At 41.5% G+C, this 26105-nt stretch overlaps 1 protein-coding gene across 1 annotated transcript in view; it reads left to right on the top strand.

Annotated features, from left to right (window-relative positions):
* The first annotated feature begins 2840 nt into the window (after positions 1-2840).
* Positions 2841-26105, top strand: part of sema3h (sema domain, immunoglobulin domain (Ig), short basic domain, secreted, (semaphorin) 3H) — a 30590-nt gene continuing 7325 nt past the window's right edge. The window contains exons 1-11 of the mRNA XM_072681566.1: positions 2841-3532; positions 9983-10137; positions 11639-11701; positions 11801-11920; positions 13648-13741; positions 14532-14651; positions 15069-15214; positions 16664-16778; positions 22463-22532; positions 24876-25020; positions 25870-26089. Coding sequence (XP_072537667.1) covers positions 3433-3532; positions 9983-10137; positions 11639-11701; positions 11801-11920; positions 13648-13741; positions 14532-14651; positions 15069-15214; positions 16664-16778; positions 22463-22532; positions 24876-25020; positions 25870-26089 — 1348 coding nt within the window. The 5' untranslated portion in view covers positions 2841-3432. The remainder of the gene's footprint in view (positions 3533-9982; positions 10138-11638; positions 11702-11800; positions 11921-13647; positions 13742-14531; positions 14652-15068; positions 15215-16663; positions 16779-22462; positions 22533-24875; positions 25021-25869; positions 26090-26105) is intronic.

Here is a 26105-nt window from a genome sequence, read left to right as displayed (position 1 = left end):
CACAGAGCAGAATTCATAGTTATCTCTATGGTAGCATCCAGGTCTTGATGCTGCAAAGCATCTCTAACCCATCACAACACCCACTACCATGCTTATCAGTATGTGGTAGATTCTTAGATTTGTACAGATCTGTTTTGCTGTTGATTTCATTTGCTGAATTATGGAGTTGTTAGCTTGCCAAGATCATTTTTATATATGTGATTTAACACTGCTGCATATTCAGCATACAGTTTGAGTAGCTGGTGTTGTTATTCAGTGTAATAGTGTTGAAGTTTAGTAGTGTTCTTCATTTTGTGGGACATTCATTTCAGCTTGCTATTGTTACTATTGTTACTATTGTTCAACTCTGTAATGACCTCGTCTCTGAGCAGAATTCATAGTTCCCTCAATGGGTAACAAGGTGTCCAGGTCCAGAGACTTTATGAATGAGGAGACTGGCCACTGGTTAAAATAAGAATGGGAGTTCTCGTAACGCTCAGTCTGTTTATGGATAACGCCCCGCCCTACAGCAAAAAGAGACAATCTGCTTGCTGGTTACATCGGCAGAAGTGGAAGAAAAGCCCCCCCGGATGTGGAAATCTGCTGAACTGTGCCTGGAAGTAACTGCCCGGCAGCATTGCAAAGATGGCTGCAGAGCAAAAAGACTTGCCTATAAGGACTTTGGTATCCCCTACCATCAACACCACCACCATCATGCTTGACAGATGGTCTAAGATTCTTCTTTTGTTTTCCACAGACATAACGAGATCCATGACAGTCTGACCCAAGTATGCCAAACATTTACCTTACCTCAGTGCTCACCATCCCCCCTCTCTGAGATCAGTCTGTCTGCAGGTTCCACCACCAACCCGAATCAAAGACAGCTTGTTCAGCTAGTCAGGAGCTGAAGGCAGTAATTAGAAGGATCAGATGAGGCTGATGACCACTGCCCTGAGGGAATTATTGGGTAATTATTCTGAAAGTACAAGAAAAGTGCAAGCAATGAGTTCTTAACAGATACAAAACCTTGGCCAGTGTCCAGTAGATGAGTGTGTCCAATGAGGTCTCAAGAAAACCAACAGGTTGGACAGCCTGAGAAACCACAGTTTTTTGATGTGTTTTGGTTCCACTAGAGGGCGACAAGGTCATGAGTGTCAGACAGCAGAAATTAATAGTGTTGTAGTGCTCTCTCTCTCTCTCTCTCTCTCTCTCTCTCTCTCTCTCTCTCTCTCTTCTCTCGCTCTCTCTCTCTCTCGCTCTCTCGCTCTCTCTCTCTCGTTTACAGTGTCTTTCTCTGAGCCTTGTTAAGTTTAGTCGCTGTTCAGTCTATCCCTCTGATACACTTTTGAGCTGTCTCACTCTGAATAAACCTGTCACAATAATCATTTTTTCCTGAGCCAGTGTGTCAATTTGTTTGATTTATTTTTTATTTATTTAGTATTTTTAAACATTTCTTAGTATTCAAATGTCATTTTCTGCATATTCTTAATAATTAACAGTGAATTGCATTTTAAAAGGATGCAATTACACAATATGGACAAAAGTATTTGGATACCTGCCCATTCATTGTTTTCTCCCAAATGATGGGTATTAAAAAGAGTTTCTTCTGCTTTTTGTTGGAGTAACTGTCTCTACTGTCCATGAAAGGCTTTCTACTAGATTTGGAGCATTGCTGTGCAGATTTGATTGCATTCAGCAATGTTGGATGATCACACGAAAAAAGGTATTTGGATGGAGCACCATCATTTTAGAGAACATAGTTCCACTCTTCCACAATTCAGTGCTGGGGGCTTTATACCCCTCTAGCTTTTTTGTTTGTTTGTTTTGACAGTAGTTTCATCTGGTACATAACTTGGCTTGGCTACCAATACAACACTCAGTCCGACAGTGGCGATAGCTCTACAGTAGTCAAGAGATGGGATTACTAATGGGCATCAGTAGCATGCCATGACTTAAAACCATAATGATCAGTCCTGGTTGTTCAGTGGTGTGTAATTGTTTGCCAATAATGTCATTACTCGTGTAATTAATGGTGTAATAACTACTATCAGCAGTACTTGTCTACAAGGACTAGTCAAACTGTTTGTGTATTTGTGTATTTTCACATTTATGTGATGTGTGTCATCATGAGTGCACCTTAAAATAGCTGAATGCATTAATTGGAAGGGGTGTCCACATACATTTGGTGTGTATTTTCATTATATCAGTGGCATAAAATGGTTTGTGAGCCTGCTAAAGCTGTCCAGAGACACAGATCAGGTTTAGCCCTGGTTGCATTTTCAGTAGGGAACCCCTGTAGACTGGACTGCTCTATTACAATTCATGATTAGGTGTAATCTGCAGCTGCACGCCACTCCAACTCTCTCTATTTCTCCTCCTCTGCCAGATTCTGATTGTTTTTCTCAGTTGATCCACACCAGTGTTTCCTATGTCTCTACTGATCCCGGCTAATCTCTCTCTCATGTGCTGTGTTTGGGCTTTTCGCACTCTGACTGTGTCACTGTAGCTGTAGACAGATTCACTGGCATTTGGCGTACCGCTCTGCGCGCTTGGGACAGGCAGTGATTTCTGTGTGTCCGAACTCAGAAGCGCTTGTGAAGCTGAGATAAGAGTGGAGAGAAAATGAGAAAGGGATTTAGAGACATAATCAGGGCGCAAAGAGTCACAGAGAGGAAGAATGGGTGTGGTGGACAACATGAACGAGAGAGATAGATAGGAAGAGAGAGAGAGAGAGATGGACTGAGATGAAAGGCACACACCAACTGTCTCATCCCCTTTTTTAAGACCACACTGAGGAGGGAGTGAGGGACAGAGAGGGAGAGGGAGAGGGAGAGAGAGGGAGGCGTGGAGTAGTGCACTCCTTTACAGTGGAGTGTGTATAAGTAAGGAGGGAGGGACGGCTTAAAGAGGAGAGAGAGAAAGAGAGGGAGACAGAGAGAGACAGATCAAGAGAGAGAGGGAGACGTAAACCACAAGACTGACTATAAAACAGAAGAAGACAGAAGACAGAAGAGGACAACACAGACAACAGGAGAGCGAGAAGAAGAGAAACAGAGTATCTGAAGGAGAGAGAGAGAAAAAGAGAGAGTGTCAGTGAAGCAGTGCTTATTCCACTCCACTCCAGAAGATACTGCTGGACAGAAGGAAAGCAGAGAGAGAGAGAGAGAGAGAGAGAGAGAGAGAAAGAGAACAGGAGCACAAGCGAGACGCAGAAGTAGAGAGGGTACCGGGAAGACGCTGGCAACAAGAATATTAAAGCAGGCTGGATTAGATTTCACTGCACTGTGGAGAAACACACACACACTCAGCAGGAGGTGTGTGATGCACATAGTTGTGTGTGCATTAGCTAATTCAGAGTCGGCGTGCTTGTATTTAGATTGTTAGGTGTAAAGAGTGAGTCTATTGTGTTGGTGTGTGTGTGAGTGTGAGTGTGAGTGTGAGTGTGAGACAGCCATGGGGAGAAGATTGTCTCTGGTCTTTGCACTTCTGCTGGCTTCTACTATAACAGGAGCATGGAAACCATCTCAACCCAGACTGCAGTTCACACACTCAGGTAAGATATCTCAAAACACACACACACACATTGGCAGACAGCAGATTTGCTTGGCCCCTGCTTTAGTCCATGCGAGTGTCAGACTCTGCTTTAGTCCTTTAGTTCTTGTGAGTATGTGAGTATGTGTATGGTGTTCCCAAACTTTAGACTTAAATGGCTTATTTACTTAATTCATTCCAAAGAGTCTGTATTGTGTGTGTGTGTGTGTGTGTGTGTGTGTGTATGTGTGTGTGGCCTGGACTAATGATGATTAGCCTACATTCTGGCCCGATTTCCAAATGGATTAGTGGCATCTGGCGTTTTTTTGCCAAGCCACTCAAATGCACATGCTGAAAACACTCACGCTGATGTTTCCACCATCACCAGTTAAGCATGATCGCTATGAGAGCCAAACACAGTGCAGCAGTTCTCCGGATCTCTGAGGCATGGCTTGGTTTTTCAATGATGGGTTGTAGACCATAATGTGTCTACAGCTTGTTTGGGAGCTCTCAGCTAGATACAGTTCATTAAGCAATACTTGGCTTGGTCAGTCTGTAATTACATATTGGTTTGATTGGTATGGTTATATTCAGCTTATTTATATAAACTGGTCAGTTACTGTTTGTAATACTAATCAGCATGGCTTCTCATAATATTGACCATAATTCATTGTGAAGTGTCTTGGAGTGCTCAGACAGCTATAGGACCTCCATTGTGCCACCCAACAGATGGGCGATTTGCTGGTGTGTGACAAAGCGACTGGGAAAAGAGCCAGCCTGCCAACACTGTCAGTTTCCTGAGAGTGTGGTGGAAGAGGTTCTGGATGCCCAACAGCAGGACTCATCTCTGCGGCACTGGGCAGCATCGGGCAGCATTTTTATGGAGTGTTGCATCAAAGCAATGAGATGAGGTCAATAGTGATGTTGCTGATGGTAATGAGTCAGTGTAAATATAGTAGGGTTATACTAGGCTATGACAGGCAGGGAACGCTAACATAATGGATGGACTGTGTGTGTGTGTGTGTGTGCCTGAATGTGTGTGACAGGGTCTAATTATGATGTATGCTCATATTCAGGAAAGGTTGTAGGTCATCAAGAGTAGGTGTGTGTGAGTAACAGCTGAGACAGTCCAGACACTGGCAGAGTGTGTTTATGGTGTGGTTTTGGTTTGTGCTTTGTGTTATTGTGTGATATTGAATAATACTATATAATACTACCAATTATATATTATCATTACATGCAGTTCTCACCTTTTTAATATATTGTCAAATATTTATTGACTAATATTAATATTGACTATTTATAGACAATTACATATGGGCACATATCTATATTCACATACAATCTAAAAATATTTGGCATATTATTACATAGAGTCTCTCCCTCTCTCTCTCTCTCTCTCTCTCTCTCTCTCTCTCTCTCTCTTACATATGGCACCCCAAGTCCTGCCAAGGTACAAAAACAAACTTGGATGTGTGTGTGTGTGTGTGTGTGTGTGTTTTTTTCTCAGCCCTAATCTCCAGACCTCTTCTCTCTAATTGGGCTGTAATTGGGGAAGTGATAACCCCATTTTTACAGGAAGTGTGTCCCGTTTTTCCTACGGCACGACATAGGAAACTCATCCCCAGGGGGGTGCTGGCCCAGACAGGGCTGCCCATTCAGAGGCAACATACAGACCACATATGCAAACATATACCCTCCCGCTCTTTCACACACCCACACACACACTTGAGTTGAAAACTAGTCCCATTTCCAGCCAATTATATGGCCTAAATTCACTCTGCCAAAAAAACTGACTTTGTCTTCATCCTTGTGTTTTGGGGGAGGGTTGTTCAGACGACTCCATGTCATCTTATCCCGGCAGACAAAACTAGCTGCGCGAAAGCGGATGAAGCTGCTGGTCGGATGCTGCTGTGTGTTGCTGTCACTCATTCTTTGCTCTCTGGAGAGTTCCTTCGGTTACAGAGTGGAGCTGAGTTGGTTTCAGACATATTTTACATACTGACACAGGTGGGAAGAGTAGGCCTATAACCATGCTAAAGTAAATGTATTACTCAAGACACTGTGATGGTGTCTTAGAGTTACACTGGACATGGGATGGAAAATTGGGCAGTTAAAAAAGTGTTTTTCTTGGGCAATGTATTTTGTATGGATTTATATAAATCATATGTTATATTGACACTCACATGTTTTAGCAGTCAAGGTTGCCTCTAAAGGTGCCATAGAATGCATTTATTCAGTATTGAAGTTTAATTTTTATAAAATATTGATATATATATTAAACATCAGATTTTGAGTAAAAAAATGCTCAGATGCGGTTTTACAGGCCTATTTTACAACCCTGTTATTTCACAGTTTTTCCTTTAATGGAGGGCTCCTGAAAAAAAGAGATGAGCTCTAATTGTATTCTCTGGTTTGTGGCACCATGATAGCTCACAGGACCCATGCACCATATGACTGCATATCATAATATAGCACAACATCCTATCTGTGTCCTTTTGGAGAATTTTTTTTTTTTTTTTTTTTTTGCATGGTGTGCTGTTAGCTAGCCAGTCAGCTAGGTTAGCTTTAAGCATAGCAGCTGCTTGTTTCACCTGCTTCCCTGCACCCAGATTTAGTGGTGCTTCCTCCAGTCTCCTAGCTTTGCTTACCTTTAAGCCTTTTCTTCCATATTGAACTGAATTAGCCGTTGCATTTCGCCTCGGGTGGTTCTTTCGCTTGTGGGCTGGGTGTGTTTAACAAGGGCAAAATCTTGTTGTACCTATTTTGCTTTTGAAAGATGACACAACCGGTTCATAGTGTGCCTCCTCCATGTACTGATCTCTTATTATTTAACTAGGCTGAGGTAAAGGTAGTTTTCCATTCAAGGGCTATATATGTTCAATATCCTCACAGGTGTTCTTTTGGTCACACATTGGATGATTTATATTTCCCCCATGTCAAACAGTAGCAAACAATATTGTCTTTTAGTGGCCAGGAAATGAAAGCATTTGTGTGACTGAGAGCTTCTCTGTGAGTGTGTGTGTGTGTGTGAGAGAGAGAGAGAGAGAGAGAGAGAGAGAGAGAGAGTGTGTCTGCTGATGCAGGAATGTCCTTAGCTGTATCACACGCCACACATTTGCTCTAATCACATATTCGAACATCAGTCTCTCTCATGACTAAGGTAATCTAATGTTCACACACACACACACACACACACACACACACACACACACACACACACAGTGTGGTTAAATATATCCCCAGCTGCCCCTAAACTGACAGACACTCTGACAGAATGTTAGTGACTCTATCTTTTTCTATATATGTGTGTGTGTGTGTGTGTGTGTGTGTGTGTGTGTGTGTGTGTGTGTGAAGTTTCTGGGTGGGTAGACGGGTGAATGGATGAACAGATGCGTGGACGGACAGAGCGACTCATGGGGAATGTACGTCTGATTCCTGCTCTGATTTAGGTTTAAAAAAAGGTCAAAAAGGTCAATCATCAAGCCGTTGGAGGTCAAAGGTTACACTGCTTTAGACCACCTAGTTCTTAGGGGCTCTTATGAGATGGACAGGACTGAATGAACATACACACATACTCCCACACTCAGCAGAGAAACAGGTGGAATACCAGCCATAATCCATCAGTGGGGTATTAGTGTACACACACACCCCAGAAAGAATGACATGGTAATTGTTGCTACAGCAACTGCCCCCAGGACAGGGTGGAGTGGGTGCAGCTGGTGCTGCTTAGATTGAGTGAGGAATGTGTGTGTCTCTGTGTGTGTCTTTGGCCATGCTGTCTATGTGGGCACCCACCAGGAGCCTTAATGAGGGACTGTGCATGTGCTCCTCTTTTTGAAGGACTATCAATGTGAGTGTGAGTTTAACCCTTATCTTATCTGACTTACCTTGTACATGTATTGTTGACAGACCAATCAGAGATATTGTCTTAGTCCCTCAATACACTGGCCATAATACCATATTTGATAATATGAAATTGACTGAACTACATGTCCATATGTTTGTGGACACCCCTTCTAATGAATGCGTTTAGCTACTTCAAGTTGCACCCATTGCTGTCACAGATGTGCAAATGCACACACACACAGCTTGTCTAGTCCCTGTAGAGAAGTACTGCCAATAGAATAGGACTCTCTGGAGCACATATACATCAGCCTACTGAGGGGTATAATACAGCACTGAGCTGTGGAGCAGTGGAACTGTGTTCTCTGGAATGATGGTGCTCCATTGTCCAAGACATCAGGATGAGCCGGGGAGTTGGGGATGAGGTGGGGTGATGCTATCATCCTTGTTCTTTCAAACTGCAGTTTGGATCATTAAGTGCTTGTTATTGGGTTTTCGTTTTTCTGGATGAATTTTACCTGAGTAGAAATTTTCTCACTGAAAATGGAAAGATACAAATCTGAGACCAAACCACGATCTTCCAGTGTGTGTATATGTGTCGCCCTTTTTTAGGTTCACTTACAGTTGTCAAGCTCTAAAAGTTATTTGTCAATCAATTTCTAAACTGTCCTTCCATTCTGTGTTGCGTCTCTACCTCAGTTTATCTCTCTATCTGATCTCTCCATCTTTGACTTATTTGTTTATCTGTCTGTCATCAGTGGTTCTATGCATCTGCAAATCTCGACAGTTGTTTAATGCTGGAAGCTGGTTTTTCTAGCCTGACCATCTGGCTTCCTGTCCTCAGTTTTCTCTGAATGTGTATGTGTGTGATTGGTTGTTTGTTTGTTTTTACTTGTATGGCTTCAGGATAAAAATGTCCTGATAGTTTCACAGTGTTTCTCTTAATCCAAATGTAGTTAATTGGTCAAAAACATTAGTTTTGTATGGGGATCCAAGTGAAGCACTTCTGTAAGTCATTCTGGAGAAGAGCGTCTGCTAAATGACTTAAATGTAAATTGAAATACTGAATGTATTAGGTAATTGAGGAAATGCATGCAAATAGTGCATTGTGTCTGTTAAAACCTCTGGATCATTGGAATATGAAAGGTTAGTTATTGCAGTGTTATATTTTTTACCAGATCGTCAAGCCCTATGCATGACACCATATCCTGGCAATTGCCTTGAAACAAGTGTGTGCTTGTGTGTGTGTGAGTTTGTGTGCGGCACAGTGTTGTCAGCCATCTACCTTTGAAAATTCTGTCATGCCACGGAGAAAGACTTGGCAGTGGAATGATGAATGCTTCACAGTTCTGCAGCTCTGCTCTCAAATAGTATAAACAAACCCAGATTCAAGGCCTATAGGTTACACTGGTCCAGTGCAGGCGCTTGTCCCCTTGTTTCTCTTTCACACACATACACACACAGACTATTTTTTTTTGCCTGTCCTTCCCGTTGCATAAGGCAATTTCACTAAATTGAGTTTTCTATATTACTGTAGCAGAAACAGGGAGTGATGTGTTGTATGTATATCAGCACTGATCAACTTAAAATCTCCAATCACCAATAATGTTATATTATTCATATATAATTCATAAGCTTTTACCTTTTATTGCAGCCATTTATTTCATACTATTTCACTCCAGGCTTGTGTGACATGAAAAGTAGCCAGTGCTCCATAACAAAAGCTGCAGAGTGTTCATCTGCTCTCTCTTTCTCTCTCTGTCCTTCAGTTTAATTAAAATATGTACAGCAGGGACAGCATGCCAGTGAAATAGTCAAAATATGCTCACACGGCCTATCATGACCTTCAAGGCTGTAAAATGTAACAGATATGGAAAGACTGCAAAATTGTCTCGCTAAGAAAGTAGCTTAAGACTTTCAAGAACTTGGTTGATGCTGTGATTGATCGTGTATCGTTTAATGTCTTTAAAAACTGATATTATATTAACAGCAGTTGGACGACTACATTACACCCGCCTGTGTTTAAATGTATGTCGCTCTGGACAGGAGTGTAAGCCAAACACTGAGCATGTAAATGTGGCCCTGTCACAAAATGAGCTCCAAAAATCACAACCTACAGAACAGGGTTGCCAAAAGTGAGGCCTGTGGGCCAAATATGTTTTTGGATTGGCCCTGCAGAAAGTTGGCTGCACCCCCGTTATCCAATAAGAAATCAAACATCTTTAAAACCTACATATGAATGATTAAATTCTTCAAATATCTCTTAAGTGTTTCTATAGCTACATATTGTGTAAAATAAATGAGAGGCAGAGCATGTATAGCACAAGCCCCACCCAGTTTACTCTGCAAAGATGCACCCAGATGCCAGTGGCTGCAATGAAGGACAACAAATCAGACCCTCGAAAAAGACTGAGGTGTGAATGAACACGGTTTGACAGTCCACTGCGGTGTTTCATTTCTTAGTGTTTTGATACTGTACTGAAACCATTTCTCCCATGTAGCCAAATCAATAAACGTCAGCATGAACAGAACAAAGTGATTAACTAATCTGACAGTCCTCTATCCATCTCTCTCTCTCTCTTTCTCTCTCTCTCTCTCTCTCTCTCTCTCTCTCTTGCACTCTCAGATCTGGTGCGAAGTGGGAGGTTGTTTTCCCTCCCTCTTTCTGCGGGAGACCTCCATTCTCTGCTGCCTGACGAAGATGGCCGTCACCTCTACATCAGCATGAAGGACTATCTGCTGTCCACCAGCCTTGATGATATTACACAACCTCCCCGCAAGGTGCTTAAGCATTCTCTCTATATCTCTCTAACTCTCACACACACAGAGCTGTCTTATTGAGCACTGAAAGCAGCATTATTTTAACCCCTTAAACTCGAACGGTCTAAATGTGGGCCCACACTTTAATTCCTTAACACTGCCTTAAGGTTGTGTATACGTAATAAGTAGGTGAATACAAAGGTCTAAGCTTAATAAATGAGTGATTAACCTGGGGTTTAAGGGGTTAATTCTGCCGCATTGCCACCGGCACATTATATCAGTGACACGGCTTAGTGGTGCTGTGTGTGGGAGAGACAGAGTTAGTCTGCATTGTTATGCTGTAACACTCACACACACACACATACGCAGGTACGCTCACACACATTACCAGTAAAATGTGCTCAAACTAGAATTCGCTTGCAGACGTACCTTATCTTATCAAAACTGCCCTTTCAAACTGGCCCACCCCATTTACATGACTAACTATGTGTGTGTGCGCGTGTGTGTGTGAGTGTGTGTGTGTGTGTGTGTGTGTGTGTGTGTGTGTGGTGTGTGTACGCAGTTGTGCTTTCATCCCCTACATGACTAAGTGTGCATTTATGTAGATTAAATCTCAGACACACTTAGACCAGTTCACAAAAGTCTCAAGAGTGCAGGCCATTCCTGATGTACTGACTCATTGAACCTCAGCACATTCATGATGCATATTTGTATATATTTCTGAGAAAGAATAGAACTACCCCCATATTTCTTATTTAAATATTAAATTTGAAACATATTTTAAATATGTGGACATTTGATCTTCAGCTGAACAATATTGAGAGATAGATATAATATAACCACATGAAACTGAAGAAATGTATTTTTACAGTATGTAATTTAAAAATAGGACACACCCACATTCATTGCTACTTAAAATGCCTACAATTAAAATCAGGTGCTCCACATCAGCAGCAGATGGTTAGAACATAGTGAGAGAGGATTCTGGAGGAGCCTGTCTTATTTAAACCTCTGGCATTTAGCTTGATTTGCGAGTAAGTGAGTGGTGAAGATCATCATGGAAAGATCCAATAAGCTCTCTGGAGCCTTTAGAAAGAAGGTCGTAGATGCAAATGAGTCTGGAAAGGGATTTAAAAAGATCTCAGAACAATTCGAAATCACATTAAATAACCTACAAGTGAAACAACTGCAAGAGCGTCCTTGCAGGTTTAGCCCAAGAGCTGAACACAAGATGTGTAAAGAAGTCTCCAACGATCCTAGCGTGTCATCACAGAACATACAGGTAGCTCTTCACACAGTTGAAGGCAAAGTACAGCATCTACCATCAGAAAGAGACCAAACAAGTTTGATTTGTGTGGGAGGTGTGCACCTAGACAAAGACCAGGACTTTGAACAATGTGCTCTGGACAGACGAATCTTGTGTCCTGTCCTTTGTCCAATTTCTTTCGTATTTCTATGTTCAATGGATGTCTGATGCCAAATTCTGCTTGCATCATTTTAAGCTGTGTTTGTTGTGTCCCAGATTCATTGGCCAGCAATTCCAGAACGAACCCAAGACTGTCTGATGGCTGGGAAAGACCCCCAGGTGAAGCACATACACACATGCATAACCATTCACATGTGAGATCTGTATTTTGTCCTGGGACTTTAGAGTTTACCCTTGTTCCCTCAATCCTGTCCCCAGTTGGAGTGTGCCAATTTCCTGCGGGTGTTGGAGGCCTACAACCAAACACATCTTTATGCCTGTGGAACTGGAGCTTTCAACCCTCGCTGCGCCTTCATCCCTGTCGACCTCTTCCGCATGGTACAGAAAAATCATCATCATCATCAATCATCAGTTTATTACTTTACAGTTTGATAGTGTCTCAAGGTTGCTTTACTTTAAATCTATAGTATGTCATATTTGATATTATAATCATCCTATATTATTATGAGTGTTGTTGCTGTTGTTGTTGAGGTTACATATTTATAAACAACATAAAATAGTCAAAATACTGTACATAATATACACACACAAAATAAAGTATCTACATTATTACTGGTTTGCTTTAACAGAAGACATCCATAAGAACTGTGGGGCCATTTTCAAACTTTTCTGCATGCATTTTTGCAAAATGGTAGGATTTAGGTTCTTCTGTTTATCACTGGGATACAAACACCAAAGCAGCGATGAACATCTTCTGGAGTCATGGCATCCTGCAAACAAGAAGCCATTCTCGTAGGAGTAGGTTTTAGCCATGCAGGCTACCCTAGACCACTGATTTCAGGAGGACCAAAGACTGGTTGTCTGACCCGCTCCTGAGTTTAAAAACAGCTTTCACCCAACTGACATTTTTCTGTTTCTACTTCTTAATTTGGGCGACAGTATTTTTTAAGTTAAGCCTTAAAAAATTAAAACATTGGTAAATGTGCTGTAGTACCTAATTAGACCCTCAGTCTGTAGCTCTGTTTAACTGTTTATTGCCACCACTTGGGGGGAGGCCTTCCTATTCTCAGATTCCTGACCATGGAGGGCTTATAATCTTCTGTACTTTACAAGGAGGCAGTTAGACAGTTGCACCACTCTAGAGCTGAGACACCCTGTAAATTTCTGTGTCTAAAAAAGAACAGAAAGGCACATTTATTCAGAATTGATTTTTATGTGGTGTAATTTCGCAGTTCTAGGGTGACACTGATTTTGACTAAACTAAGTGAAGAGTCAATTCAGTGTTTTCAGTCTGTTAACTTGCTATTTTAAGCTCAAATAACTAAAAAAAACTCCCAAAACTTTCTTATGTTATAGAACCCATCATTTGTAATTTCCTAATTGCAATATCAACATCTATGCAAATGTAATGTTTAGGTGTAATTCAAAAGCCCTCCGTAAGTGCAAGATTAGTGCTCAATTAAGTGCTTTTGAAAGAGATGGGCCTTCAGTCGACATTTGAAGGCGGCGAGGACACTCAGGGGAAGGTTGTTCCACCACCTGGGTGCCAGGACAGAGAAAAGTCTAGATGCTGTCAATAACAGACTCACGACAGCTTGGGGTTTCTCAGCCAGACCTCTGTGTCACGTACAGAGACTGGCTGATTGCTGATACTTGACATTGCATCCGGTTTTGACTCGTGTTTACTGCGTAAGTAGATAAAAACTACTCATTATAGTCGGGAATTGCAGAGTTCCACACTTGTAATTTTGTCCTGAGCTGCACTGTTTTCCCAGACATAAGTGATAGGTGTGTGTGATTGCGTGTGTGTGTGTGTGTGTGAGAGAGAGAGTGTTAAGCCTATAAAAGCCGTAGCGAGGTGGTTGGGTTAAGCTCAGAGGACATGGTGCTTTGTGCTGGCGGTACAGCGCAGGGGGATTTCAACACTCTCGCTTCTTTATGAGATTAAACCTCAAACATCAATGGCATTAAACTAAACTAGCCTTATCTTTGTGTGTGTGTGTGACAGAGGAAGAGAGTGTGTGTGTATGTGTGTGAGAAAAAACAGCCTGCACAATACAAGGAACGAGAGTTGAAGAGATGAATATGTGTGGTGTATGTTGCAGGCTGAGGAGCAAACCTTGCAGTATGAGCAGACTGAGACAGGAAAAGGAAAGTGCCCCTACGATCCCCAGCAGCGGACCGCTACTGCCGTCATCGGTAGGCCTGTGTGTATGTGTGTGTGTGCTGATTACATTTAATGGAGTGATACCATGGCTGAGCTTGATATTCTATATACATCCTTTGTCCAAATATTTGTGGACACCCCTTCCAGTGAATGCATACAGCTACTATAAGTTGCACTTATTGTGACACAGATGTGCAAATGTACACACACAGCTTGTCTAGTCCCTGTAGATAAATACTGCCAATATAATAGGACTCTCTGGAGCAGATAAACATGAACCTATTGGCACAATGCCTAATGCCAAGCGTGGGCTAAAAGAGTATAAAGCCCCCCAGCACTGAGCTGCGGAAATGATGGATGCTGCTCCATTCAACACGTTTGGGATGAGTAGGAGAGTTGGTGATGAGACCTTACTAATGCTCTTGTTTCTGAATGCAATCAAATCCTCACAGCAGTGCTCTAAAATCTGGTAGAAAGCCTTTCCTGGACAGTAGAGACAGTTACTCCAACAAAAGCAGGACACATCTTTTTAATACCCTTGGTTTCAAAAGAAACAATGACTGAGCAGATGTCCCAGTATGTCCCCAGTATGCTCCTTTTCTGGGCAGTAAGGGTTGATTTGCTCAGTTAATCACTAATATTAGAAAAGATACAAATAACATTCATACAAAAAAGTTGTGGTTTAACATCACTGTGTTCATTGAAACATCTGCAGAGCTCTCCTCATGGGAGTCAGGTGAGCTGGTGAGAAAATGTTGAACACCCTTTAATCCTCATATTTTGGTGCTTCTGTATGTGTGTGTGTGTGTGTGTGTTGTTCAGATGGAGAGCTGTATGCTGGCATCACGTCGGACTTCATGAGTCGTGACTCCGCATTTTTCCGGAGTCTGGGAGAGCGCCATGTGATCCGCACAGAGCAATATGACCCAACCTGGCTACAGGGTACAGACACACACTTACACACACACACACACACACACACACACACACACACACACACACACACACACACATTCAAACACTCATAAACAGAAAAAAGAGAAATGCAACCCAATCTGGATACACAGGCAGGGAGGTGCACAAATAAACACACACACACACACACACACACACACACACAGTAAGATGTAAGACATATATTGATGGATTATTTCAAACACTCATGCATATATTTAACACACAGACATGATCAATAATACAATAAGTAATCCTAGCATGCTCTCTCTCTCTCTCTCTCTCTCTCTCTCTCTCTCTCTCTCTCTCTGTCTGTGTTTAGTAAAATGTTGTTTTAAGGTTGTAACTGCTTTCATAATTTAAACCGTATGTATCTCCCTCTCTTTCTCCCTGTCTCTCTGTCAGAGGCGGAGTTTGTGCATGTGGCCATGATGAAGGAGAGTGATAATGAGGAAGATGATAAGGTCTATATGTTTTTCACTGAGCGTGCTCAGGAGGCAGAGGGGCCAGCCGGGAAAGTTCTCTACTCCAGAGTCGCCCGCGTCTGCAAGGTCTGTGTGTGTGTGTGTGTACCTGTGTGTGTGTTACGTGCACGTCTGCACCTGTATGACTCTTGTGCTTGCAGGTCTACCTGCATGTACCCAGGTGGACGTGTCAGCTTGCATTTCTGCCCAGCCGTGTTCACTGTAGAAATGAGGATGTGATTGGAACAGAGCTACATACCAAGTTTTTAAACAGTTCACGGCAGGAGATCTCTGACCGCGTCACTCAGTTTGCCTATGAGTGTTTAGGGAAGGAATTAGTGCATCACAAAAGCTCAAGTTTCAGTCTGATTCAGCTATTCAGTGACAATTCAGATTTCTTGTAAAGGTGCTGTGGAAGACATTTACTGAGTATTTGAAGCTGGTTGTTTTTTATTAAATAGTAAATATGCAACTTACATTTTTGGTTAGGTTAACAAACCTATTTACAACCCTGTTATATTACCTCAAAATAAAACACACTGATTTTACTTTTGCAGAGGGATGAAAAGAAAGAAAGAAAAAGCTCTGCTTTTATTGGCTGTGTTTTGGAACCAGCAACGGCAACGGCAACGGCTCACAAAACCCACATATTATAGCATAGCTTTAACACTGTAACAAAAACGCTATAATTATCTATTTATGTCTTAACGGATAGTGCTGCTGTCCATTCGTGGTGTCCTCTCAACACAAAGTGCTGTTAGCAAGCTGAAGAGATGTAGCTTGTTTGCTTTTAGCCTTAGCCCCACTTGCTTCCCCCGGTTTGGTTTTCTCAAGTATTACCTGTAAAAACATAAATCTGTGTTTTTCTTCTGATGTATCTAGCTTTAGCTTTTAGCCTAGCACTGTTCCCTGTTTGCCCTGTTTGCTTCCTAGAAAGCTGACCTTTAGCTCCTCTTATGAAAACACTGGCACAGGGAAAGCCACAGTCATGAGGCCTGGTTCACGCAGCAACCCATATTCCCATAACTAGCAGAGTCTGGAGGTAATCTCTCTAAAAGAAAAGAAAACAACACCATATTCTCCTAAAGTTGCTGTCTTTTACAGCCAATTTTGACAAATTCAACAGTGTAAAACAGTAACAGATTTGGGGTTTTGAAATTGGCCCGTTTTCCAGCTCTGTTTTGGCTATGCCTGATTGTCTTTTCAATGAGGACACAACAGTGTGTAAGGATGAGGTTCATGAGGGACAGTTTGGACTTTCAACTTTACTCCACATTATTCAACTATGCCAAAAAAAAAAAATTCAGTTGTTCATTCTAGGGCCCCTTAAAGATACAATAAATGCACAAACTTGGACAAAGGAGCGAATTTCCAGTTTTATAATGGAAGAAAGACAGTAAAATAATTTGATGTCTGAAATGGCCCATGTTTTATAATCCTTTATAATAGAAGTTAAATCTGCAGCTTCTATATACTTTTTAGAATGTGTCGTAAATGTATGTGTGTGTGTGTGTCTGTGTGTGAATCCCTCTGTAGAATGACATTGGCGGCCAGCGCAGTTTGGTGAATAAGTGGAGTACCTTTCAGAAGGCTCGAATTGTTTGTTCTGTGCCAGGACCTGACGGCATACAAACACACTTTGACCAGCTCCGTGAGTAAAACACACCCTGACACATACACACACATTTCTACTCGCCTCTACTTGATTCTTTTACATTCATTCTTTTCAGAGAAGCAATCAACCTCTTGATTTAGATAGTTCTCAGAAATGGGCCATGGTGTATCAGTACCCTGTGATCGGTGTTTATGCACACGCAATCACATAAGCGCACTCACACACAGACCAGTTTCTTATCAGTCAGTCTGTGTAAGCAAAAGCTGTCTGTAGAGTAAACAACTGTTCTGTGCTAAGACGGACTGAAGGAAATATATCAAGCGCACATGCGCACACATGCACACACACCTAACCCACCCTCTATACGGCTATATCTATACTGAACAATCAAGCTCAGGTATGGTATCTGTGCGGGACATTTTTGCACATCTCAGACTGGCTCTGCACAGTTCCTTGCTCCTTTCTGCTTAAATGAAAAGGGAGAAATACTGAAAGGGTCGTGCAGTGTGCATGGCGACACAGTGGTTAGTGGTTAGCATTCAAGCAGAGGCCCGAAGCCCTCCCACTAAGCAGAGCTGTGTCTCTATGAAGGAGACACTGGCCCACATCCTGCTCCCAGCACTCCACAATGCCATCTAATTACTCTAGTCTCTTCTACTGTATATGTGATAAACTGCACACACAAAAGGGGTTCTATAAAGCACTGCAAAAAGGGATTGACCCTTTTTGATGCTAAATAGAACCATCTACAAAAGATGTTCCACCAGCTAAAAGAACATTTTAAGCCCTTGACATCTAGACTTTTAAAGATTTAATTTTAAGCATTAACCACTATGAATTATTTTGTATGTACAGATTATTCAGTAAACACTATGCATTAGTATCCACTATGATTTTTTCAGTATCTACTATGAATTATTCTGTGTCCACTGCCTTATTCAGTAACCACTATGAATTATTTAGCATCTACTATAGATTATTCAGTAACCATTATGAATTAGTATTCACAATGACTTTTCTACTATGGATTATTCTGGATCATTTATTATCTGCCATGAATTATTCAGAAACCATAATAAATGAATCAGTATCTGCCATGAATTATTCAATATCTACAATTAATAAAGTACTATTATGCATGCTACGAATTGGTTCATAATTACAATGAAACTAATATGTAATTTATGACGTTTTATTTATGAGGGATGTCGCACTGTGGCTTATTCAGTATCTGCAATAAATGATTCAGTATCCATTATAACACTATGAATAATAGTTGACACGTGGGCCCACACACAGATCTTGAAGGGTTAACCAGGCTCAAGAATCATTTAAACATTCAAAGGGTTATATGTAGAACCATTAGCTTTACTAAGGAACCTTTGACGAACTCTACCCAAATAACTCAACATCCCTATTTCATTCATGACAATGTTTTTACACGCACCCCTTCGCACACTCTCACACTTGTACATGCTTCACAGTGCTGTCATCACTGTGGTTAAAATTCCATTACTGTAATGTTTACACTATGCTCTGTAGCCTGGAACAACTACATCTCCCAGAAGCCCCCTCTGCATCAGGGGCCCTCATGTTGTGGAGCCTGTAGAAAGTGGGTAGACCACACTGCATGGCACACAGTGTGTGGCCAGATTTATCGCAATGACCTGGGACATGTTCATGTTCACATGGACATTAGCTCTGGATTAGTATGAGATGCGTAATGAAATATAACTCAGGGCTCATTCTGACGCATTACATTTCAGTTAGCGATTAGTCAATTGCTAATGGTTCAGCCATGCTTCCAGGGAAACTGTAAACCAGGGCTGCATGATCTTTTGTTTGCCAATCATTAATCACTATATAGTGCAGACAAGCTCTCCAGGTCGTTCCAAGGCAAACTGGCTTAGCGCCTGTCTGGTGAAGTTGTGTATTTCCATGAAAATTCCAATCAAAACCACCCCTGTATTTTATGCCACTGGCCAAAATGTACACTATATGGACAAAAGTATTGAGATGTCCGTTCTTTCATTGTTTCTTCTGAACAAGACTATTAAAAAAGACCCTAAACCTGCTTTTGTTTAAGTAACTATCTTTACTGTCCATGAAAGGCTTTCTGCTAGATTTTGTAGTATTGCTGTGGGGATTTGATTGTATTCAGTTACCAGAGCATTAGTGAGGTCAGGATGTTGAATAATCACCACCCACCTCATTCCCAATACCCCAACTCATCCCATAAGTATTGGGTGGAGTTCCATCATTCCAGAGAACACAGTTCCACTGCTCAACAGCCCCCTGACCCTGCGCGCACCCCGCAACACTTGTAAACAGGAAACTCATCTATAGTGTTAGATATAGTATAGTATACTGTATAGTGTTAACAAAAACAATCTGATATATGGATATATGGATTTTCAAAAATTAATTTGCATTTACTTTAATTACCTTATCACAGAAATAGTAACATAATCTTAGATCAGTTTAATATGAATCAAATGAATAAGAAAATAAATAAACAAACAAATCAACTAACTATTAAAATAAATTGACCAATTATAGATGTCATGAGTGGCAGCTCCAGTGTAAATATTTAGTGCATTTTAATATTACAGCTTATTTTATAATCAGCATATCTCCACTGTCAATTAAAACCTTGTATCTCCATTTGTCCTGTTTTACACTTATTGACATGATTTAAATCTACTATGTATCACAAATTCAAGGTGAATTGACCGATAGAATTTCTCCAAAATTATGTGACATAACTTTTTTTTTAATTGATTTTTATTGAAAGTTAAGAAGTTTTTTTCCCCTCTCCTGTAAAGTTTCCATTTTGAAAAGTTTTCCTGTAACATTGACGATAGATTATTATTAGAATTGTTTTTAGTATTAGTATTGAGTTTATTGAGCATTTGGTTCGTTTGGTCAGTGGTAACAGCTGTTCTGTAACTCTGATCCACAAAAACAAACTGAAATGAATTCTGAAGATTTTAGCACAGTCGTGAACAGTGAAGCTACACTGTATTATTACTATCCTTCATCCTAACATTACCTTACCTCTCTCTCTGTGACCTCCCCCTTCCATCTTTTCTCTTGTTTTTGTTTCTCACGTTTTCTCCTGTTTCCCTTCCTTTCTCTTTTTTCTTGCTCCCCTCTCTCTCTCCTCTTATTCCTCTTCATTTTTGTTGGGAAACTCTTGTTGTGGCAGATTCTTTAAACAAAAGAGTCGGTTCTTCCTGAGAAGAGATAGTTTTGTCTGGCCCGCACTCCGCCGCGTTCCCCCCATTCTGCCCTTATCCTCCATTATGGCTGTAAACATCCCCATCTCCTCTCCTCTCACTCTCTGTCCCCACTCATCTATCCATCCCGCATCAGGCCGCCGGGCCAAATGGAGACAGGATGAGGGTGACACAATCATATACACACACATATATATACACACACACACACACACACACACACAGACACACACACACACACACAAACACACACACACACACACACACACACACTAACATTTACATACTTTCTTTTAGCCTCATAAAAGGCAATTTAGTCAAGGGGACTCAAATGTGCTTTATGTAGGAAAAGTATTCAGCATAGTAATACCATTTATAAGCCTGCAATTCAATTTTATATAAAACACACACACACACACACAGACACACACATGCTACATAGTCTCTAGATTATTCTGACCCAGCAATATAAAAAATCCCAACTATATTTCAGACAAACAATCATAAACAAGAATGTGTGCCACGTCCCACATCCAAACCACAAGCCACTTAAACTTGTGCCGTCTCCAACTACACACACACACACACACACACACACACACACAAGCAGAATTGGAATGACCTCCCTGAACTTGGACAATGGTAAATTCCCCTACATACGTACATGTTCTCCCACATACCAATGCCTGTACTGCACACACACACACACACACATACACACACACACACACACACACACCAGTCCTACTAACCTTGATCTTCCTAACGGCGTCAACCTTCAGATGGCTGTTCTAAGTGTGGGAGAAATGGGTCCACTAAATCTAGACTTAATCAAAAAGGCTAATTGAAGAGTGACCCTCTTATAAGTGTAACTAAGCAAAACTGGCACAGTCTGATCACGCCGCAGAAAACTCAGAGAGTTTCTGATCAGAGAGACCAGCCTGGAGATGCCACCATAGCTCTGCTTTCAGCGGGAAGACACTAACACTGTGCTGTGGTGCAACCATCATTTTATTTTGAGGTCCCCCTGAAAACGCTTACAGTTGCTCACCATGACTTTAACTAAAATTGAATAAATATATTAAAATACATGCTACTGGGTCTGAGGAACAAGCCCTTGGTCAGAATCCAAAGCTTTCACTATCATTTACTAAAGCTCACATTACTTCTTCTTTATCATTTACTGGTGTTCTGGGTTTTTTTTACAGCTTATAAAAACACTTTTAATTGAAATCACAAAATCCAATTTTGGCACTGTTTACATAAGAAGTTACCAACCCTCCTCCTGGAGGTTTCACTTAACCCAAATTATCACCTCATTCCGCTAATTCTGCACTTCTGAAGGCAACCCACCCAGCAAAAACTTGAAATTGAAAAGATGACATTGCATGACATTGAAATTTGGTTGAAATAGGGTTGAAAAAATTTCCCTCTACATCTGAATCAAATTGATTATGTTGAGAAAGACAAGTTTGGGTTTGTAAATCATCACATTATTCTCATGGCTATATTAGGACTATATGTGGCGTGAAAAAGACGTCCAATTTGGACCTAATCACTAAACTCAGCCCGATTTTCAATGTCTCTTTTTGGGTCCATGACGGGCCAACCAGACTTATCCCAAAAACATTGTCCATATGTGGAGTGGAGCTGAACTTTACAGAAAGGTGAATCTCAGGAGCCAAATTGGATGATTATGAGTGGGGCGTGTCTTAAACGATACTGTATTTATGGATGACTTGAACGACTGGCACATAGTTCCCTCTGTTTATACTGCTTGTTTGGTGATGATGAAGTCAAACTGTCCTTTTAATATGAAGAGTTACAGGCTCTAGTCCCATGTGCCTCACTTTTCTAACCCTGTTATATACAAAATACTGCACAGCTACAGCTTATATACTAGTGTATGTGTTGTATGAGGGGTGTATTTCAGTCTATGTATGTGTGCAAGGTTTTGTGTGTGTGTGTGTGTGTGCGTGGCTGTATCTCTCCATCTGCCTTTGGGTGTGCGTCTCGCTTTCTATGTGTGTGTGTGTGTTGAGATAGGAGGTCTGATCATATCTGAAATGAGTGGAATGTGAGAATGCAGATATGCTCTCCACAGTATGGCTCAGAGCTTGTGTGTGTGTGAGAGAGAGAGAGAGAGAGAGAGAGAGAGAAAGAGAATGAGAGAGAGAGAGAGAATGAGAGAGTACATGAAACCACAGGTATGTGAGGCTGTTCAAGTTTATTTGCAGAGAAAGGGAGTGTGACTAAGGTGAGAAGTGTGTTTGTTTGTGTTTGACATAACTGTAACTTTCAGTGTGTGTCCTTCTCTTTCTCTCTCTGAAATAATGTATCTTATTTTCTAATGGTCTCTGTTTCTTTCTCACACACACACACACACACACACACACACACACACACACACACACACACACCACACACATACCCTGCAGGCTGTGGTTAATATTCTAACCCTGTACGACCTTCTCTCCATAGAGGATATCTTCATTCAGTATGGCAAAGACAAGAAGAATCCTCTGATCTACGGCCTCTTCACCACCAGCAGGTAAGCAAGGTCATCATAACAGACCTAGAGGGCAGTGGTGGCTTAGTGGTTAAAGTATTGGGTTATTGATCAGAGTTGTAGGTTCGATACTCAGATCTGCTAAGTAGCACCGCTGGTCCCTAGAGAAACAGGGGTGAAGACCCCATGCTCTGACCCTGGCTTTCTAAACTGAGTTATGCAGAGAGAATAATCTCTTTGTACTGTGCAAGTGTATATATCTAGTGAAGTGAAACTGACACCAAATTAAAACTACTCTTCATTGTTTGAACCAAGGCCTGGACATTGATTAAACCTAGTCTTGGATGAAGTTGCAGTATCAGCAGTGAATCTCCATTGGAATCTGTATTCATCTGTTTTTTATACAAAACTCAGTAACACCTATAGCTTGTTTGCTCTGGTTCTGGTTTGTAACCCAGAGTATTTTGCCTTGGCTTGGTTTGTTTTTAACCAGGTACAAAACTCACAATAAACCACATGAGAAAGTTCTCTCTGCTTATTGGTCAGACCTGTCTGGGGCAGTAGCAAGCTAGTAAAGAAGGTCCAGCTTTCCAGACTAGTGCACATTTCTGTGTGGTTTAACATGGAGCTGTCTCCATACAGCATCTGTTCATTGCTGTAGTAATTATCTGGCTGATATACCAGGTTAACACCTGGACTATGGGAGCTGTAGTACACCTGATAGGTGGGTCGGATCAAGGTTAGATCACATTCTCACCACAAACTAACCTCTCCAGAGTTCGTTTGGGACAAGACAGAGACCACCTCTTCTCAAGAGTCCCATTGTGATTGCTTTTGTCCATGTCCAAGTGCTATTACTGTATTGCATTTACATGTACATCTATAGCATTTAGCTGACGCTCTTTTCCAAAGCGACTTGCAAGGTTACTTGTATTACAAAGGTGGGCCAATGTAGTGTTAGGACTCTTATTGGTGTAGCGCAGCATAGTCACCCAGACTAGGAATCGAACCCCAGTCTCCCACGTGGTGAGGTAGCTCACTAGCAGGTAGTGGTATTATCTGTTGCACCACACCAACCACGGAAGTGGTATTGGCACCTGACTGAACAAATCGCACCAATAGTGAAAACAAATCCAGATTTAAACCGCAGAAATGAGGCTGTTTCTTATTTTAGAAAGTAATTACGACTTCCTCCGCCCTCGTCAAAGTAGAACCTTTTGACTCTGATTTGCCATTGATGTATTGCTTTACGCCCATGCCATCATTAGGGACACATACAAGCATGTGGGCAGTGATGGTTACAACGTCCTAATACATCCCATACCTAAAAGGAGTATACATGAGCCTTTAGCAGGAATTTAAAAAGATGTGGGGGCACTTGTTGTGACTCAGTTACCCTTCACCCTTACAGCATTTCTGACATTGTCTGATTCAGGAAACCTAGCTAGTGGGTGGGAATTGGAGATTACTCAAGCGGATGACAGACCAATTCAGCCCAATAGGCTCTCTTTTATGACATATGGAAGTACTGGTTGGAGGGACTGAAAATACCCATGACGTTCTCATATGCTCAGAGAATTTTGTGACCTAATCGCAGTAAAAGTAACGTATCCCATCTCTACCCCAAATCAGACTAAAACCCCCTGTTTTCTCTGCCTAAACCCACCTGTCGTACTAAAACAGATGTCAGTCGTCCACAGGCACTATAGCCACTTTATGAGCATGTGTGTGGATGGTCATTAATACAGTGGCCAGGATCGTGCAGTTACATTTTCCAGCCGTCAGCTTTTAGGTGACATTAAAGATACATTAGGAATATTAAATAGACACACACTCAGTGGGCTTCACATCTGCAAAAATCAAACTCAGCGTTCAGTGTGTATCTTTTGTGTGTAACTTACTTTGAAATGTGTGTGTGGGGGGGTGTATGTGTCCACATCTGTGTGTGTGTGTGTGTGAGACTTACTTTTATATGTGTGTCCACATTTTTGTGATTGTGGGTGTGGGTGTCCACATCTGTGTATGTGTGTGTGTGCGCCTTGCATGTGACTTAGTTTTAGATGTGTGTGTGTGTGTGTGTGTGTGTGTTCGATTTGGTTTTGGATCGGCTCGCAGGGTGGAGTAAGCTACTGAAATACAGACTTATGGAAATAGTGAGTGCAAGATTGCTCTGTGCTGCAGAGTGGCTGCTTTTGTGGGCTCATAACAATGGAATTCATTTATATTTCATTCATTTATAATAATCAAAATATAAGTATTTTAAATGAATAGATTACAGTATATAATTTGTATATTCGATTGGGAAATTATACATGAATCCAAGAAGTATTTTTAATAATGAATCTTAAAAAAAAATGTGTACTGTTCTTTCCTTTGTCTCCGCAGTGACGTGTTAAATGGATCCGCAGTCTGCGTGTACCGCATGCAGGACATCATCCGTGCTTTCAAAGGAAACTTCTACCATAGGGAGGGACCGCAGTACAAGTGGGCGGAGTTTACAGGCAAAGTGCCCTACCCCAGGCCTGGAACAGTAAGCACATTCCATTACAAGTTCAAGTTCAAGTTCAAGTTACCAAGAAATAACCACAGTGCACATTGTTTACCCATGACATTTACTCATATTTATCATATTTGTTCATGTGAGGATTCCGACGACACATCATTACATAGGCATGACTGTAGTTGCCACTCTTGACAGTTAGAGGTAAACAAGGGTGCTATGAAGATGTCAAACACCTTAGCTATGTTACAAACCACAGCAGATGCTCAGTCATGTTGGGCCCGAGCAACTATGGCTCTTTATTTCTTCATACTCTCAGCAGTAAAACTGACATTCTCTCTTTTAGTTGCTTCATTAAAGCAACACTATGCAGTTTTTTACTTTAAAGTAACAGCGTCAAGATCATTGTGATGTTCCACTGACCTGTAATAGGGAGAATAACATTGTTGTCATTGCTATTCCTGGCTCAACGCACTGCTAACTGCACCATGTAACTTTGGAAAAGCTGACAAAAAAAAGCTGACTCACAAGAACTATGTAACCCTGCGTAACCCTAGTCATAATTGTGTAAAATCCAGCAATATTGCTGTAAGGACAAAACGTGTCCTTTAGGGCTGGCTCAAAGCACGAATTACACTTCCCTAGTGGAGAGGGAGACCATGAGCAAGAGATGTTTATTTTCCATACTGTTGCTTTAAGTAGATCTTTGCTCAGATATTTGTCTTAAAACAAGTTGTTCCAAATTTTGGAAGCCACCGTAAGGACTAGTAGTACTTCATTTCACACAGCTCAGAATGTGGGACATTGCAGATGCATGCTGTTATACATAGAGGAAAGGAAGGAAACATCAGAGAACATTTTCTCCCTCTCGCCCCATAGTGTCCGAGCAGCACTTATGGAAGCTTCCGCTCCACAAGGGAGTATCCCGATGACGTCATCTTCTTCAGCCGCACCCATCCACTGATGCAAGATGTAGTGCTCCCTCTGGATGGCAGACCCCTACTGATCAGAGTGGGCGTGAACTACAAGCTGACCCGCCTTGTTGTGGACAGAGTGGATGCTGTGGACGGACAGTATGATGTTCTATTCATCGGAACAGGTGAGTGAGTTGCACA

Source organism: Salminus brasiliensis, chromosome 6 (assembly GCF_030463535.1).
Source record: "Salminus brasiliensis chromosome 6, fSalBra1.hap2, whole genome shotgun sequence".
Lineage (NCBI taxonomy): Eukaryota > Metazoa > Chordata > Actinopteri > Characiformes > Bryconidae > Salminus > Salminus brasiliensis.
Note: the sequence above shows the minus strand (reverse complement) of the source record. Positions and strands in the feature narration are given on the sequence as shown.